The 19,072-nt window shown below is 37.0% G+C and overlaps 1 protein-coding gene across 1 annotated transcript in view; it reads right to left on the bottom strand.

Moving 5' to 3' along the window:
* Nucleotides 1-2,361: 2,361 nt before the first annotated feature.
* The window catches only part of LOC150097228 (dynein intermediate chain 3, ciliary-like), a 177,219-nt gene continuing 160,508 nt past the window's right edge, over nucleotides 2,362-19,072 (bottom strand). The window contains exons 11-12 of the mRNA XM_090407622.1: nucleotides 2,536-2,682; nucleotides 2,362-2,412 (exon numbers count right to left, since the gene is read on the bottom strand). Of these exons, the coding sequence (XP_090263748.1) occupies nucleotides 2,362-2,412; nucleotides 2,536-2,682 (198 nt within the window). The remainder of the gene's footprint in view (nucleotides 2,413-2,535; nucleotides 2,683-19,072) is intronic.

Genomic DNA, 19,072 nt, shown 5'->3' with positions numbered 1-19,072 from the left:
CAATAGAATAAAATGCTGTGTTATATTCTATTAATTTCAATGTGTTTTATAGATTTAGATAAGGCAATTTGATATTAGAATAGCATTTAATAGGAAGAGAGATTAGCACTACATGAGAGTTATTTAAGAAATATTTGTTAGGTGCAATGGCAGATTGCATACCTCAAGTAAGAAAGACATTGTAATTTGGAGCAAAGAGGATAACTAGGGAAATCAAATAGAAACTGTAAATAGAAACAGATGAAAAACAGACCAGAGAAAAATATAAATGGAGAGCAGTTGCATGAGTAATCTAATCTTAAGATCTCCTCAAAGTGTACAAAGTTTTTTTACCTTGGGTTTATTGTTTTTTACCTTGGGTATAAACTTGGTTTTAATCCTTTTCCCAAGAAAGCAAAACAATGTTTTATGTGTGAAACATATTCATGTCTGAGCTACTTGTATACAGAGGCTAATGAAGTCATATCACTTGCTATATATCCCATAATGCAAAGCACATCCCCTTTTGGAGATGTATAATGATATGCATAATGGGAAGGGCCACTATCCACACTGATTTTTACCTTTATTCAGGTCTCATCAGTGGGAGCCAGACCCGGGAGAGATATCAAGGTTGAAGTAATGCAGAAGTCATACATATCTCATATACAAGTAGCCAAAAGGTGCTCGACCTTATTAATAAAAATCTCTGGATGAGGGAAAGAAAGTTTTTTACTTTGGGTTTATATTTCATTTTGATGGGTATTATATAACATATAATACCTATCATTTTGGGTATTATATGTTAAAGATACCAAGAAATTATATACCTGGTTTTAATCCTTTTCCCAAGGAAGCAAAATAATGTTTTTGTTATCTCCCTTCAAAATTTAATACCTCTGTAGCATAGCACAATTGGAAGAACAAACAGTACATTGCATCCTTTGATCAGAAAAGGCCTGAGTTCGATTCTTGTCATGATGAGAAGAATCTTTAAAGGGGGTTTTCAGTTGAAGGTGAGTATGCTGATCATATAAAGAGATAGTAAGGATTTTTTCTATCAGAAACTCAGGTTTTTCATCCCACATACAGGAAAATCAGCCATGAGAACACACACAATTTATAGACAAAAAATACTGTTGTGGTGGTGATGGTGTGAATGATAGTTATGTGCAGTGGGAGGCAGTGATGTGTTTGTAGTGGAGTGGAGTTGAGTGTCCTCCTGTGATGAGACCTTCGAGGTGTCACATAATAATAATAATAATAACCTTTATTATGATCATCATCATCAGACCTTCATGCAGTCAAAAGCCTTATCATGGGATGTCCCACTGTCACACACATAGTTCATCATACTGTGCCTTAAACATTCATCTCCACACTTATCACCCACCTCTCTCCATGTAAAAAATCTACTGCTCACCCTCCTTATACAACTTCTAGGGATGGCCGCTTTTTCCTCCTCATTCTATGAAAAATGCATGTCTCAATCATACTTCCTCCTAACAAATAGACATTGTAAATTCACCTCTCAATTTTTCTTCATACTCAACTTTCAAGAGAGACCATACACCACCTTAGTCAGTCACCTCTAGACCCGATATCTTTTCATCTTATTGAAAAAAAAAAAAAACTAAATCTACGAACAGCAATTCATATGCTACCTGACAAAGGACTTATATAATGGAATTATAATCTCCATACATATATATGTTGAGTCTCATCTGCATCATTGCCATAATTCATTGTCCTCAAAATTTTAGCAGTTTCCCCTAATCCACGATCACCCTCAGACCACTTATCTCCTCCACCTCCTTTCAGATATCCCCAATAATTGTATACTCTGCATCCCAATCTTGCTTTCCGAATATTAAAACCTTAGAATTGGTAATCCCACTCACTTATTCACCCAATCCATTCAAGTCTTCTTGCAAAACCACACCAGTGGTGCACCCAGAAGGGGGGGGGGCAAGGGGCCCGGGCACCCCCCAAAGAAAAGGAAAAAACACTAGAAAAATTTCCAAAAATCTTTTCCTAATTAAAATTCATTTTTTTTATTTATGTTGTGTGCTACTTATGAATTAGCGATCACTGCAGATGCTCAGTTATAGGTCGTATGCGATGTGTAGTGTGTATTCGCAAAACGTCTACTCAACTCGCCCCCCCCCAAAGGTTAAATCCTGAGCGCTCGGCCCCCTCCAAGATTAAATCCTGAGTGTGCCACTGAACCACACTATCTGTCCTACTCATAGTTCTTAACTTTGCATCAAATGCAAACAACTGCATATCAACCATTCAAACTTTTTCCAATATCATTAACATAACAAGTTAAACAGCAATGGCCTCCACTATGGATGAAGTTTGCTAGTGGTATGTCTCAACCTAAGGAGGCTGAGACATACCACTAGCAAACTTCTGTAAAAGTAAACGTGACTTAAACAGATAAAAAAAAAACTAATAGTATTATTCAAAATTTATTCATTATTAACATCTTAACTAAAATTTATCAATGGCAATAAACATTTTCAATTCAAGAAAGAAGGAAGTGTTACTTACTGCAGCAAGATATGCTTTATCATTTTTCTTTGCCACTGCAAGATTTTCAGAAAGTTCCAAAAGATAAGTAGTCCCAGTTTCAGAGCCACAAGCTACAAGGGTTCCTTGTTCATGAACTCTAACAGTACAAAGTGGAGAATCCTCAATCTAAAAATAAATACGAAATTATGAACACAGTTATTGAATTTTAACTTTTCTAAAAATTTTGAAGAATACTGGGTAGAATATTCACTGTGGCATAGACACATATTGTCAGTTATCTACAAGTGGGATAAATATTATCCCACTTGTAGATTGACTGACAGTATTTATTCTAGAAGCATAATCTTCTACTTAATTGCTACTCTATGCCTCATGCTTCTTGAACGTCTTCAAAGCTAATATTTCTATGAAGTAGTGAGCTAGTATTGGACAAAGAAAGGCAATTTAAGGTAGTTGAAAAAAGAACAAATTATCAACTATGAAAATCATCTCCATATGATAAGGCCAGCCTGGTTGGCCGAGTGGTTAGTGTATCCGCTCTCCAGCCAAAAGGCTGCGGGTTCAAGTCCTGCTGTGGGCATAGATGTTTGTGATTGTCTCTGTGAAAATACTAATGGTGGTGGTGGTAGTAGATGGCACTGGTATAGATGATGATGGTAGTTGCAGTTTGCTGTAGTTGGTGGAGACAGAGAGTTGTAGAGTAGGTGTCCTCCCTCGATGAGTCTTTGGACTCCTTGGAGGTGTCGCATAATAATAATAATATGTGAATCTCAATTTTTAAAAAATACCATTAGTGAAGCAAAAAAATATAATCACATAATGTTCCAATAGCAAATATTTCTGATCTATAATGATTATGTTAAGTCAGTGAGTCTCTGAGTTGTAGGCCAAGAACAAATTCTCCCCATCCCCTCTCACAGGACAAGGATTACTACAATTGCAGTAATTCTTAGTAATCCTCCCAAAGTCCAATCCTCACCTTTATGTGATGCACCCCATTAGTAGGTATCTACTGGGTACTGAACAAACGAGGATGGACTAGCAATAATTATGTGAAGTCAGTGAGTCTCTGAGTTGTAGGCCAAGAACAAATACCCCCCCCCCCCCACAGGACAAGGATTACTACAATTGCAGTAATTCTTGGTAATAAAGGTTTCCTGAAATGACTGGAGAGCTATTTGTAGCAATCACTGAATGACAAGCATCAATTCTGTCCAAGTTTGTACTTGAAGCTGGACATGACATTGCAAATACAAACTATCATACAAAGTAGTCCAGCCATCAGTATGACTGAAACAGTTTGTATTTGCTTTTGCTGTTTGCCTTAGTTGTCTTTGTTGATGCTTCTGAAATGGTTGGCTCAAATAACATTTGATGAACTTAGATTCAGATATTGTCAAGGATATGAAAAATTTTTTAGGCTTTCTTAAGCAGAGTTGCCAACTAAAATGTCAGAAACTAGATTTAGTTTCATGACACTTTAGTTTGCTAATCTCGAATCTACATGATAGAAAACTCAGTTGAGAATACATATAAACTGATGGACATGAGTCAAATTTAGAAAGAGGAATCTCCTGTGATGGATCTCCTGTGATAATTATTGACTCCATGAAAACGCATAACAGCAGTAATAGTGGCAGCAGTATTTATAGCAAGTGAAGAATCTCAAAACATTTATTTCAATTTTTGCATTATCATCATTAATTTCCTCATATGTATCCCCAAGGGATGTTCAGGTTACTATGACAGCACTACATGATTAAGTTCCCATTATTATTAATCTCCTATCAAAAATTTCCTCCAAATCAATCCATCACTTGTGAACACTCCAATATTGTCATATCTAACCGAGGTCGCTTAAGGATCAAAGCCAAAAAAACTGGGAGGAGACCTCCACATCACCTTTCAGGAATGCTGAGACTTTTGACCCAATGTCCAATCCTCACCTTTATGTGATATGCCTCATTAGTAGGTATCTACTGGGTACTGAACAAATGAGGATGGGCTGGCAATTTGGGACTTAGCCAACCAAATTGTACTCTCTATTGGCTTAAACCACAAATGCATATGATGGTTCAACCTTTGCTACTTCCACAAACCTAAAAATGAAGAAAAATATTAAAGAGCATGAATATATCAGATTCCTCAACTTTTGTTTTGCCACTGGGGAAGCCTGTATAAAGTCTCATTCTATGGTCCTTTATGGAGTTTTTCTCATTCTATGAATCTGCCCCCCCCCAAGAAAGTATGCTAATTTGGCAACATGCCAAAGCAGTGTTTATAGAAGGAATATATGTTGATTCCATGCCATAGTAGAATTTTAATACAGGCATTTAAATTTTTATCATAATTAAATTTTACAATATTGCAATATCAATAGCTTCCTTATTTTTTAGTTACTTTTAACCCTTTCTGCCCTAGTGATTCCAATTGGAATTGCTAACTTTCTTGGCCTTCATAGCCTGTATTACACGACGAATGATTACAATTCTGAAATGATTCATTGAAAATGAAATTTCCATGAATCATTGAAAAAAATACATTTTCATTTTCTGAAAAATGAAAATGTATTTTTCAGAAAAATACTTGATACCCTTGCTTTTTTAGACCTAAAGACAAAATAAATAGAAAGAAAATTTTTTTTCACTTGTAAAAAAAAATTCAGGTCAGAAAGGGTTAAAAAGTAACATTTAAAGTTGAAATATTTGCAATAAAAAAGATGATTCAACTGTAAAATCTTTATTAGATTGATGCAAAAAAAATTTAAAAAAAAGCAATAATTTTCCTATTAGAATTGATAATAAAATTAAGTGAAGGAAAACAATGTGTGTTTTACTAGTAGAACAGAAAGAGAATAAAGGGCAAACTCCAAGGTGGGAAAACCACACTAGATGACATATAGACCCTACTAGTGCTTTTTGATATCTGTGAGATAGTGTTCCATCTAGTACAGTAGCTATCCAACCTCATTTAGTGCAATAGCAATCTCTCAAATGCCTTTAGAAATTCAGAAATTGCCCAGGACCCAGTAGCATATTTACACACAAGCAATGCCGTGTATGTCACTAAATATATAGTTTTTCTTTTAAATATTATAACAATTTTCAATGACTTCATTTTTCAAAATTAATATTAATTTTTTGTTCAATAGCATTTCTGTGTGGAATTATAAGGCTAATGATTATGGAAGCTTAGGAGACAGTTTGGAACTATAGAATGGGATAAGTTGTTAAGTGGGTGGAGGGGGATAAATGCTGCATGGGAAATGACCAAAAGGTATTTAGCAACATCGATGCGCAAATGTATACTAAAAGTCAAAATACTGAATAAACTAGGTGTTAAATGGATGAATAAAGGGATTTAGCATGAAATTTAAAAGAAGAGGATACTCTGGAAGCAGCACAAGATGAATAATGATGGTAATCAATTACATGAGGAATATAAAGAGCAGGCCAGGAAGGTAACTCAGTTGGTAAGAAAAGCAAAACTACAGTATGAGCAGAAATTAGCTATTAGGACAAGAAAAACACTAAAGAGTTTTTCAGAGTCTACGTGGGCAAGTGGAAGGAAGAATAATTATGGTAAGATGATGTTAATAGATGAAAATGATAGAATTGTAACACAGAAGATATCATTCAGGTATTCAGCGAACAATTTATATGTACTCTACACTTGCATTTTTAAGGGTGAAATCATGAAAAACTGAAGTGTAGAGGACATAGGAGAGGATGTCTTAATTGAGATTGAGCAGCAGTATATGAGGAAATAAATGTGCTTGATGTCAATAAAGCAAGTATTTAATATCAGTTTATCACCATGTGACATAAGGAAATATTTCAGGGAATTGGCAGTAGCATTGGCATCATCATCTGTTCATTGGACATTCACAGATGCCGTATGGTCACTCCAATGCTCGGTGATGTGTCATACCAGTCCTCGCCACGTAGTCCTGTTCTAGGAGAGTGGAAAGAGGGAAAAATTGTTCCACAGCATAAAAGTGGTGATAAGGCTGTGGCTAAAAATTATAGACTAATCAAACCATAAAAAGTTACTTGCAAACATATAGTAGATTTGGTACTATGCATGGAGTTAAAGATTTTTTTAAAATATTTTGTTTATCAATTTTATATAAATATTTTTAGCCTATTTTTTACAAAAAAGTTGTGGTTAAGGTACTGGAGAGATTGGTGAGGACTAGGATACAGAAATTGTGTTAAAGGGAGATCTTGGTTTACAAACTTACTTATGTACTATAACAAGGTGACAAATGTTTTGGAAAAGAGAGATGCACATTCAGGGTATACTAAGATTATGCAAAAGCTTTTGATAGACTGCTACATGGCAAGTTAAATAAACTGAAATGCATGGGATTGAATAACAGACTAGTGAGTTGGATAAGTGACTGGATATTATATAGATATTGTCTGCACGGTTAGCCTAGTTGCTATGAGCTTCACAACCATATGCCTGAGGAAGGAGTGTTCTAGGTTTGATTCCCATTGATGACATTAAGAGCTTGAGCATCTTTCTCAGCCATAGCAAAGTTAGCCAGTCTTGGGCATGGACAGCAGGGTCCCCCCCAGTTTATCTGGGGTGTTTCATCCTGCAAACAGCGAAACCAGCCACGTGAACACACAGTCTATGGTCAAAAATGCATACTTAATCCCTCATTAGGAGGGTTCAATTAGTCCTAAGTTGAGGTCGAGGAATGGGGAGGAACCCCACACGAATAAAATAAAAAAATATAGGTATCAAAAAATTGCATACGGAGGATATTCCGAAAGAGGAAAGTCATAAGTGGTATGCTGCAAGAGCCATTGTTGTTCAGTTTGTATATTAATGGGCAATGATGGAATGCAAAGTATATGCATGTTGTGGAAACTTTGAAAGAGGCAGAGGAGATGAGAGATCTGGGAGTTGTGGTGGGCAAGGACCTGAAATTCAGGGGACACATTTCTTTCATTGTGAAGTTATATGAGTCAGTGGTTTTCAGGCAGTATGGTGTGAGATAGAGGTGAATAGAATGAAATACTCGGTTTGATGTTTTATAGACCTGGTAATGTGGATGGTAGTGACTATGAAATGTATAATCAAATTAACCAAGCAAATAAAAAAAGGGTGATCATTATGGGAAATTTTAGTTATGGCAATATAGACAGGAATTATGAGATAGCAACTGGAAGTAAAGCAAATAAGTTTCTTGAGTTTTTGAGGGTCAACTACCTCAGACAGTATGTAACAGAGGGCACACAATGATTGAGGGTTTTGGATTTGATCATCTCCTCAGAGGATGTAATTATAAATGAGGGGTCCAATCACCCACCAATTGGTGAGAGCGACGATGGAGTGATTACCTGGGTGGTTGCCAGCAGTGTGAGTACTTCTATGAGAAAAGAGTATATATGGAAATACAAGGAGGCTGATTATGAAGAGCTCAGGAGGCAGCTTGTGGATGTAGCATGAAATGAGGAGTTAGCTGGAAAAGAGATCAATGCAGCTTGGAGATTTTCAAAAACTATCTAGTAGATGCAATGTCTAAATGTATTCCAAGGATGAGAAGGTTAAATAAGGTAGGTGTGAAATGGATGAATAAAGAGATTAAGCGATACAGAGAAAAAGGACATTATGGAGGCATAAGAGAGGTGGAAATAACCAATTCCATGAGGACTACAAAGGCCAGGCAAGGCAGGTGACTTGGTTGGTAAGGGTAGCAAAAGTGAGGTATGAGCAGCAGTTAGCTAATGAAGTCAAAAAGAATCCTAGGGAGTTCTTTTGATACATAGCCAGCAAAAAGAAAAAAAATGATTATGGAAGGATGACACTGATTGGAGAAAATGGTATTAAGAGAGTTGTTGAGGAAGATATAGTGAAGATACTTAATGAGCAGTTCTTGCAAATCTTGTGAATGTAACTTCATGGAGAGATTGAAAGCAGATGATGATGATGAGGAGGAGTAGAGACTGACTGTAAGTGAGCAAGTGGTGTATGGGGACTTGTGCAAACTAGATGTTAATAAGGCTGTGGGGTCTTGATAACATATCACCATGTATTCAAAAGAATGTACCAGGGAGTTGACATCTGCCGTAACATATTTTTTTAATATGAGTCTTGCACTGGGTCAAGTTCCTAAGGAGTGGAAAGAGGGCAAGATTGTGCTGCTTCATAAGGGAGATGATAGAACTCAAGCATAAAATTATAGGCCTATTTGGGTATCAGTTGTTGTGCTTAAGTTGTTGGAGAGGCTGGTGAGAACTAGGAACCAGAATTGGGTTGACAACAATGGTGTTATCTTTGATGGACAGCATGGATTTGCTCAAGGGAGGTCATGTTTTAGTAATCTACTTACTTATTACAATGAGGTGACTGCTTACTTGGACAGAAGAGAGGGATATATAGTAATATACTTAGATTTCACAAATGCTTTTGATAGATTACCACATGATAAATTGATAGTCAAACTAGAGCAGATGGGGTTGGATATTAGATTAGTGCATTGGATTGGAGACTGGCTATCTGATAGGTATCAGCAAGTTGTGTATGGGGGAGCAATATCCTGGAAAAGGAAGGTCAGTAGTAATGTGCCTCAGGGATCTGTTTTAAGGCCATTACTATTTAACTTGTATGTTAGTGATATTGGCAAAGATTTGGATAGAGATAATTCAGTTGTTTGCAGATGATGCAAAGTTGCGATGAACTATGGAGAGTAGAGAAGATGTCATGGCCTTGACTTCAATAAATTGAGTGAGTAGGTAAACTAATGGGGATGAGAGTTCAATGTTGCAAAATGTAAGGTTTTAAAATTTGGGAAACAAAGATGGGATGCAGAATTTATGCTTGGTGGGGATATATTGTCTGAGGTGGAGGAAATAAGAGATCTTGGGATGATAGTGGATAAGGATCTGAAATTTAGTGGACACATTGTCAAAATTGTGAAGACAACATGCAGACTTTTGAGAATGATACGGAGGACACTGACTTGTAGAAGTAGGGAGATTCTTGTTCCATTGTATAAGGCTTTGATTAGGCCACACATGGACTACTGTGCTCAGATTTGGTCATCTCCTTTTCAGAAGGATGAAGAGATGTTGGAAAGGGTCCAGAGATGACTGACTAAAGTTGTTTCTGATCTCTGGAATGTCGAATATGAGGAAAGTATGAAAAGATGCAATTTACAGAGTCTAGTGGATACGAGGAAGAGGAGAGATATGATAGAGACCTACAAGTTATTGTATTATATTATATTCTTCGTTTCATGCTTTATCCAGGTGTAAGCAAACAAAATTTGCCTGTGAAGTAACTTCACAATTGGGCTACTTTTATACAGTGGCTAATGACTTTTCATCAGTTGCCTTACTATCCCATAATGCAATGCACATATCCTTATGGAAATGTATAATGCTATGCATTATGGGAAGAACCACTACTCAGTCCTAGTCTGGGTAGTGGTCCTTCCCATAAGACCAGGTGTAAAGGATTGCTATAGGATCAATGTTGGAGAGGTTCTACAGAAAACAGTGGGAGATCAGGAGAGAACCAGAGGTTATCCCTGGAAAATATATAAAAAGGGTATGATCAGGGGAGTGAGAAGCAAGTTTTTGCATGCAGAGTTGTGAATGATTGGAATGCCTTGCCTGAGAGTGTGGTGTCTGCAATGAATTTAAGTGTGTTTAAAGCATGGTATGATGAGCTGTGTGTATGATAAAAGAGCCTGTTAGATGAGTCTTTGACTACATGTGATCTTGGGTAGTAATAATAACAATAATAATAAGTTGTCACATAAGATAATGGCAATGAATTTGGAGGATCATGACATGCAGGAATAAAGAGGTTATGATTCCAATAAATTTGTATAAGGCTTTGATCAGGCATCATATGAATTATTGTGCAAGATATGGTCAGTTAGTTTTCATGGTGATGAGGATATGTTAAAAAGGGCCCAGAGAAATTCATAAATGTAGTAAGTGGTCTCTGGAGTGTGAAAATAACCAAGTGAGAAAACTTTCAACATACTATAATTACCCATACTTCTCCTTCTTTAGCAACAACTGTTGCTAAAGAAGGAGAAGTATGGGTAATTATACTGATCTGATAGATTCAAGATTCAACAGAAACTATCAGATCAGGTGGATAAAATCCCTTTGTTTCTTTCTATCCTTCCAAATTCTTCATTCATGAACACTGTACCAATTCAGACTGGCCTTTGGTCTTAAGGGAAGGGCTACTACCCAGACCAGGACTGAGTAGTGGTCCTTCTCATAATGCATAGCATTATACATATCTGTAAGGATATGTGCATTGCATTATGGGATAGTAAGGCAACTGATGTAAAATCATTAGCCACTGTATAAAAGTAGCCCAGTTGTGAAGTTACTTCACATGCAAATTTTGTTTGCTTACACCTGGATAAAAAATGAAATGAAGAATATAATATCTTGGTAACTTTAACTTATACTATAACTAAATGAAAAAACTTTCAATATCTATCTCTAATCCATAGCAAGTAGTCTTTAGAATGTGAAAAATATGAAAATAACCAAGGGAAAAACCTTTCAACATACTATAACTGAAATTACCCATACTTCTTCTTTAGCAACAACTGTTCCAACAGAAACTATCAGGCCAGGTGGATCAAATCTCTCCATTTCTTCCTATTCTCCCAAATTCTTCATTCATGAATACTGTACCAGTTCATATTTCTTTTTTTTTTCCAGATCTTCTCTTATCTGGTTTTTTCACATTTTCCATGGTCTTCCTCTTGGTCCCTCAAATTTCATTTCATATATCCTTCTTTCTTTGTTTTAGCAACACTGATTTTAAAACTTTCATTTCCACTAGTTGTATTCTACTCCTCTCATCTTCTTTATACCCTCTTTTACCTTGTGGTGTCGAGAGTTAATCATCGGACCTCAAATCGTTCACAGGATAAATGGTCAGCCCTACGCCCCGGTATATTCTATGTCCTGTAGTGTTGAGTTCTCAAGGCTGGTTTGCCTGCTTTGCGGGATGAAAAATCCCATAATAAACCCTACTGTTCATGCCCAAGATCAGCTAACTTGGCTGTGGCTGAGGAAGATCTTTCAGCTCCTCACGTCACCGACAGGAATCGAACCTAGGACATTCTTTCCCCAGGCATATGGTTGCGAAGCGCATAGCCACTAAGCTAACCATGTGGACTGTATTCTATTCATATCACTTCTTATTAACTTATTAATCTTTAAAGATACCTGTGCCATGGCTATAAACAATAAATTAAGTGATAACCAAAGTTATTTATTTATTTATTTATTTATTCGTATGGCATGAATATCAAAACATGCGGTACAATACACTTTAATAACATATAAAATTAAAAGTCAAAAGTCATTTTAAAAACCAATAAAATTAAAAGGTTACATCCATATTGGTCAGATAGTTCATAGCTTCGGGTGTAGCACTTAAAAAGTCCAATTTGTCTCCTGAATATGCTCTGAGATAACACTGAGTCACAATATGGTTCACAGTTTGTCTCTGAGCTCCACAATCACAATGCGGGGATGGTCGTTTACCCCATTTAAAAAGCATGTCCGCACATACACCATGACCAGTTCGTATTCTATTAAGCTGAGTCCAGGATTTTCGTGGGGGGTGTGAGCAAGCATCAAAACTTTCTTGTAATTCATTGAGAGAAAATTTTGTGATGTCATCTGTATGGCTCTCCCACTGTTCTTGCCACTTTTGCTTCAAGTCAAAGTTAGAATGTAGTAGTAGTTAAGCTAATTGTAGTGGTGGATGTCTTGATCTCAATCGTCGTACACTTAAGTCTGGGAGATCTAAATGTATTGGTAGGGCTGTGTTCTCCAAGATTTTCTTATACTCCTGTAAGAGAGCCTTGGTCCTGCGCAGATTCGGTGGAACAATGTTACTAAGAGCTGGAAGCCAGTGTGTGGGTGTTGATTTAATTGTGCCAGAAATCAGTCTCGTTGTATTATTTAGTTGCTATCAACAAGTTTAACATGTGTGCTATTTAGCCACACTGGTGAGCAATATTCAGCAACAGAGAAAACTAGACCAAGAGCAGTAATCTGCAGATTATCGGCTGTTGCTCCCCATGTCGTGCCTATTAGTTTTTGTATTATGTTGTCATGGGTTCTTAACTTAGTAGAAACGTTTGTTAGGTGTTGCTTGTAAGAGAGCATGCGGTCCAGGGTAACGCCCAAGTACTTTGGAAACTTATTGTATCGTAGCAAACATCCTTCAAAGAAGATATGTAAAGTGACATCTGCCATGTGATTATTAAGGTGAAAGCTTGATACTTCTGTTTTGTCTGGATTGAGCTGGAGCCTCCATTTTTTATAATATTCACCTATAGTTTTCAGATCTTTTGTAAGTACATCTTCAGCCTGACTCATGTTTTTGTGTCGAATGGCAATTACAGTGTCATCAGCATAACACAACTTGCGTGAGATGGTAGCAGGCAAGTCATATGTGTATAGGTTATAAAGTAAGGGTGCCAATACTGACCCTTGTGGAAGACCATTATTAAGTTTTCGTTGTCGGGACATTTTATTTCCTAATATAACTTGAAAGAAACGTTCAGTGAGCATGGAGGAAATTAAGTGTGCAGTCCATTTACATGGGACAATGCTAAGAAATTTGTATATAAGACCTTCACGCCATACTGTATCATAGGCTGCTGTTAGGTCCAAGAAGACAGCTGATGTTTTATCTTGCTTCTGAAATCCAGCTTCTATGTATGATGTTAAAGTGAGCAATTGATCACAGCAACTACGTTTTTCTCTAAAACCAGCTTGCTCAATCGAGATATGCTGCATAATTGGTGTGGACAATCTGTTGTACAGAAGGCGCTCTAACATTTTATAGGTGCAACTCAATAAAGCAATAGGTCTGTAACTTTTTGCCTCCTGGGGTGGTTTTCCAGGTTTAAGAATAGCAACTATTTTTGACTTCTTAAACTGGCTAGGTAGTCGGCCAGTCAATAATATATCAGAAAAGAATTCACAGAGCCATTTTATAGTATTTGGCCCGCTATTAATCAGAAATTCAGGATGGACACCATTGAAGCCTGGGGCCTTGCCTGCTTTGATATCTTTTATGATGGCTTTTACTTCATCTATAGTGAAGATTGAGGCATAGTGTGAGAAAGCAGGGGCATTTATTTTTAAAGCTCTAAGTTCTTTCTTAACTTGTAACCAAAGTAATTAACTTTAATGAAATGAAAGTGCAGATATTTCATACTGAAATATCTAGTAGAACAAGCAAATCAAAGGAACAGGAATACAATGTACATACAGCAGTCGGTTTACGAATTAAAAACTGTTGCCGCATGCTAGAAATTAATATTAATAAATAATATTATTAAAAAACTATTTTTGATGGTTACATAAGATAAGAATCTCCCAAACTTTTGGAAGAAGAGAAAATCATTCCGATTCAAATTTGGCTGATGGCAACTTTTTATGAAAAGGCATTGGCATTTAAACCTGCTTCTGTGGAGATGTGCCAGATCAGACTTTTGAAGTTTCATGTATTCGATATAATACTGATGTTCATTAATTCCTTTTTTTTAAAAATGGCCTGCTTGCCCAAAGCATGTTAGATTACATTCACAAGTTATCTGGTAACTGGATACTGCAGTTAGTGTCAATACTGTGTTGTGCCAGACCAGACTTTTGAGGTTTCATGTATTCGATATAATGTTGAATCCTGATGTGTTAGACTCCTATGTTCCAATACCTCAGATTCTTCAACAGACCGCAGGTTTTCCAATCCCTTATATTTCTTGCATCTTTGAACCGATTGGTAGAATTTTGAAGAAGAATCATCTCATTCCCACATATTTTCCTATCAACAAAATTTCTCATCTGCTGCCATCTACAAAAGGCAAACTGTCACTTCTATCATTAGCTGGCATTTACCAGATACCTTGTGAATATAATCTAACATATTTGGGCAAACAGGCTGTTCTGTGAAAAAGGAAATTAATGAACATCAATATTATATCGAATACATAAAACCTCAAAAGTCTGGTCTGGCACAACATAGTATTGACACTAAACACAATATCCAGTGGAATGAAGCTCGTCTTCTCCATAGAAGCAGGTTTAAATATGAACACCTTTTCAAAGAAAGTTGCAAAGCCCTTTTACATTGGCCAAATCTGAATCGGAATGATTGTCTCCCCCCCCCCCCAAAAAAAAAAAGTTTGGGAGATTCTTATAAGATAAAAATCTCTTATCTTATAAGAGATTTTTAATAATTTTTTATAGTTTTTAATAATATTATTTTTTAATATTAATTTCTAGCACGCGGTAACAGTTTTTGATTGGTAAACCACTGACTACTGTATGTACCTTGTATTTCAGTTCCTGTGATTTATTTGTTTCTATACACTGATAATGTACTGTTATTTTCAGTATGAAATATCTGTACTTTCATTTCATTAAAGTTAATTACTGTGGTTATCGTGTAATTTATTGTTCACTTCTTGTTAGTCTCCATGTCTCTGCTGCATAAGTCAAACTGGGCAAAAAGTAACTTTTATTAATCAAAAACTTGCACTTCAGTGGGATCTCACTGACCCAAAGTAGACTACTTACATTATTAAAAAAGTCTAGCCCAGTGAAATTCTCTTTATTATCTGTGAATAGGAATATAATACTTTATAAGAGATAATGTGCTTTTGTGAAGGGAAGGCCTTGCCTTAGTAATTTGCTTACTTATTTATAATATGCTTACTTTTTTTTACTACAAAAAAAATATTAAAATGGGTTATGAGAAAGTGACAATGGAATTGGATAAGGGAAATGGCTAACTCATTGATATTGCTACATTCTGCAAAGGCATTTGACATGATTCAACATAGAACTATGCTGCATAAATTGGAACAAATGGGGATAGATATGAATCTGATTATTTGGATTAGAGGGTGGTTGATGGATAGATATCAAAGAGTGTTTATAGAGGAGTTGAGTCCAAGAGAAGGCAGGTGACCAGCAGCATATCACAAGGATTGGTACTTAGTCCTCTGTTGTTTAATTTGTATATTAATGATATAGGAAAGTACCTGCGAGGAAATATTCAGCTGTTTTCTGATGATGCTAAACTTGGAAGAGCAATGTTAAATGGAGATGATACAGAGATCCTGCAGGAAGACATAAAAAGACTAGCAGTATGAGCAAAGACAAATGGTTACCAGTTTTAATGTGGCCAAGTGTAAGGTGATAAACTTTGAGAGGAGATCACCAGCTCTGTACTATAGCTGATGGAACTGAATAGCAGGAAAGTAATGAGGGCAGGGATCTGGGGGTAATTGGAACAGGAGGTTTAGAGCGTATATTGAAAGGTAGCCAAAACAGCATATCAGATTGCATAATTGCTGAAGAACAGCAGGGATGGAGAGGTTATTGTGAGGCAAGTGACAAGATTGTGGCAGATCTACAGAATGTTCCCTATGAGAATAGATTGATGGTCTGTAGGCTTATGGGTTATGAGAAAGTGAGGGAAAGGGAGAGAATAGGAGAACCAATAAAATAAAGGAAATGAGAACAATGTGAGTGTGCTGAAACTGGGATGGAGAGATGACAGGATAACAAGTAAGTAGGGGGAACAAAGAAAGAAAGAATGTGTCGGAGTAGAAAGAGTGAGGCATGCAAGTGACCTAGGGAAGAAACTGAGTGTTAAGAGGTGTGATGTATGGAGACTCAATGATCCGTGGTGTGCAAGACAGAATGCCTGAGGAGTGTTTGCTTGGAGGAATGATAGATAGTGTGACTATGGCAATTAAACAAGGTAAAAGGGTGGGTGAGATGATAGAGACAGTGTGAATCCAGTGGCAAGAGGTTAAGATAGTGCTGAAAGTTTATTTTCCACTTGGTTAGACTATAATAAATTTAGTTTAATCCTTTATCCAAGTGTTAGCAAACAAAGTTTGCACCTGAAGATACTTCAAGAGTGAGGCAACTCGTAGCAAAGGTGGACCAAGTTATCATCACTCCTACCTAAGTATCTCTCATAATGCAAAGCACATCTCCTTGCAGATATGTATAATGTTATACATTAAGGGAAGGGCCACTACCTAGACCTGTTTTGACCTTTATTGAAGTCTCGTCAGTGGGAGCCAGGCCCAAAAGTGGAGATACCAAGGCAGAAGCAATGGAGAGGTCATCTTTACCTATACGAGTTGCCAAAAGGTGTACCACCTTATTATTAAATTACTCTGGATTCAGAGAAAGATGTTGAAAGTTTATTTTCCACTTGGTTAGACTATAATAAATTTAGTTTAATCCTTTATCCAAGTGTTAGTACAAAGTTTGCACCTGAAGATACTTCAAGACTGAGGCAACTCATAGCAAAGGTGGACCAAGCTATCATTACTCCTACCTCAGTATCTCCCATAATGCAAAGCACATCTCCTTGTGGATATGCAACACTTGGATAAAGGATTAAACTAAATTTTAATATGTTAAGATAGTGCCATTGCATAAGGGTAATAGCAGACTGAAATGTAAACTATAAACCATTTTGTATTTCATCAACAGTTGTTAAGATCTTGGAGAAATTAGTGAGGGATCATTTACAGCATTGGGCAAATGAGGGTAATGTTATTTGTGAGAATAAGCATGGATGTGTTATGGGACACTCTTGTTATGTAATATGATTGTATTTTATAATAAAGAAGTGACATAGGTGCTTGATGAGGGGAAAGATCTGAGGTTCATGCTTGAGGTTGTACAGAAGATTGAGAGAGGGATGATAGTGAGTGTGTTGCCCATGTATGATAATGCAGAGCTGAGGAGAAGCGCATCAATAATTAATAGTATAATAATAAGAATGTGTTGAAAGAGAGGCTTGGAATACATGGATGCTTGGAGGCCATTTGAGAACAGAAAGGAACTATATGCAAGAGACAGCTTTCATTTGAATGAAGAAAGATGTAGGCATCTGAAGAGAATGCTTTTCTCTGAACAAGTCAGTGTCAATGCAGGGAAACTAGAATTATCAGGGTGGATGGTAGCAGGGGGTGACCTCTTGTGGGAATAGGTGTTTGGGAGAAGGGGTAATACATTGGGTAATGCTCAATCCAGTAGTCTGAAGGGGATAACAATAGGTATAAAAACAGTTATGATACCTTGATTCTTTATACTAATGCCAAGAGTATCTGGAATAAAGGAGATGAATTAGTGATACTAATAGTATCAGTGTATCCAAAGATTACCAGAATCTCTGAGACATGGTTGACAAAGATGATATACTGACAGGAATAGAAGTAGCAGGGTATAGCATTTTTCAACAGGATAGGAAGGGAAAATAATGAGGCGGTGGAGTACTGCTTATGATAAGCAATGACTTGTGTCCTCTCAGAGAGTTGAATTTGGAGGGCAATGGCACTAATGATTTTGAAAAAATATGGTGTGAGGCAGAGGTGGGCAGGACAGAATATTTAGTGAAGTGTTGCTACAAGACTAGGAGCACAGAGGGTGAAGAGCAGGAGATGTTTAGGCAATTGATCTTGGCAAGTGCAAGAATGACTATTGTGGGAGATTTTAACTACAGCAGTATAAATTGAGAAGAGGAAAGTGCATGCAGTAAAAAGGAATGGAATTTCTGGAATTCTTGAGGGACAAATGTTTTAGACAACATGTAGTAGAAGGAATGTGAGGTTCAAGAGTTTTAGATTTGGTCATAGCATCAGAAGAGCTGATTATAACTGAGATAGCATCTCTGCCTTCAGTTGGAGAGTGACCATGTGGTTTTGACTTAGAAGATTATTATTATTATTGTTATTATTATTATTGTTCCGGGCAACTCCAAGGAATCGACAGACTCATCGAGGGAGGCCCTAACATCATGTCAAGAACAACTATTCAACATTCACACAGTATCTATCATACCTTGCCTTGAACTCATTCATGGTCGTAGCACCCACAACAGACTCTGGAAGCTTATTCCACTCATTCACTACTCTCCAAGTAAAAAACCTAGCTCTAACCCCCTTGTCAACCACGCTCTTGTTCAGCTTCCATTCATGGCCCCTAGTCCTCCCACCACCAGTCATATTTTCAAAAATATCTTCTGGATCAATCTTATAGAAACCCTTCAGTAATTTGAATGTCTCAATCTCAATCACCCCTCCTTCGCCTATCAACCAATTTCTGCAACCCACAAATCTTCAACCTATTCTCATAAGGTTCATTCCATAGACCTGCTATCATCTTGGTCACTCGTCTCTGGATCCTCTCCACTTCCTCCCCATCACGAAGAAACCCTGGTGCCCATAACTGGGCACAGTAGTCCAGATGGGGTCTTATCAAGGCTCGATACAGAGGAACAACAACTTGTTTGTCTCTGCATGTTAAAGTATTTTTCAGAAGCCAAGTGATTTGGTGAGCTGTTTTAGTCACTTTTGCAATGTGCCCCCCCTAAACTTTAATTCCCTATCCACCAACACTCCCAAATCCCTGGCCTCATCAATCTCCTGGAGTACGGTTCCACCAGTGCGATATACTGCTGCTATTCTTTTCACCCCAAAGTGCATAACCTTACACTTTGGCACATT

The sequence above is a fragment of the Typopeltis vanoorti genome, chromosome 17, assembly GCF_054136105.1.
Source record: "Typopeltis vanoorti isolate ZY-2024b chromosome 17, IOZ_Tvanoo_1.0, whole genome shotgun sequence".
Taxonomy (NCBI): Eukaryota; Metazoa; Arthropoda; class Arachnida; order Uropygi; family Thelyphonidae; genus Typopeltis; species Typopeltis vanoorti.
This window is presented reverse-complemented; position numbering and strand designations above follow the sequence as displayed.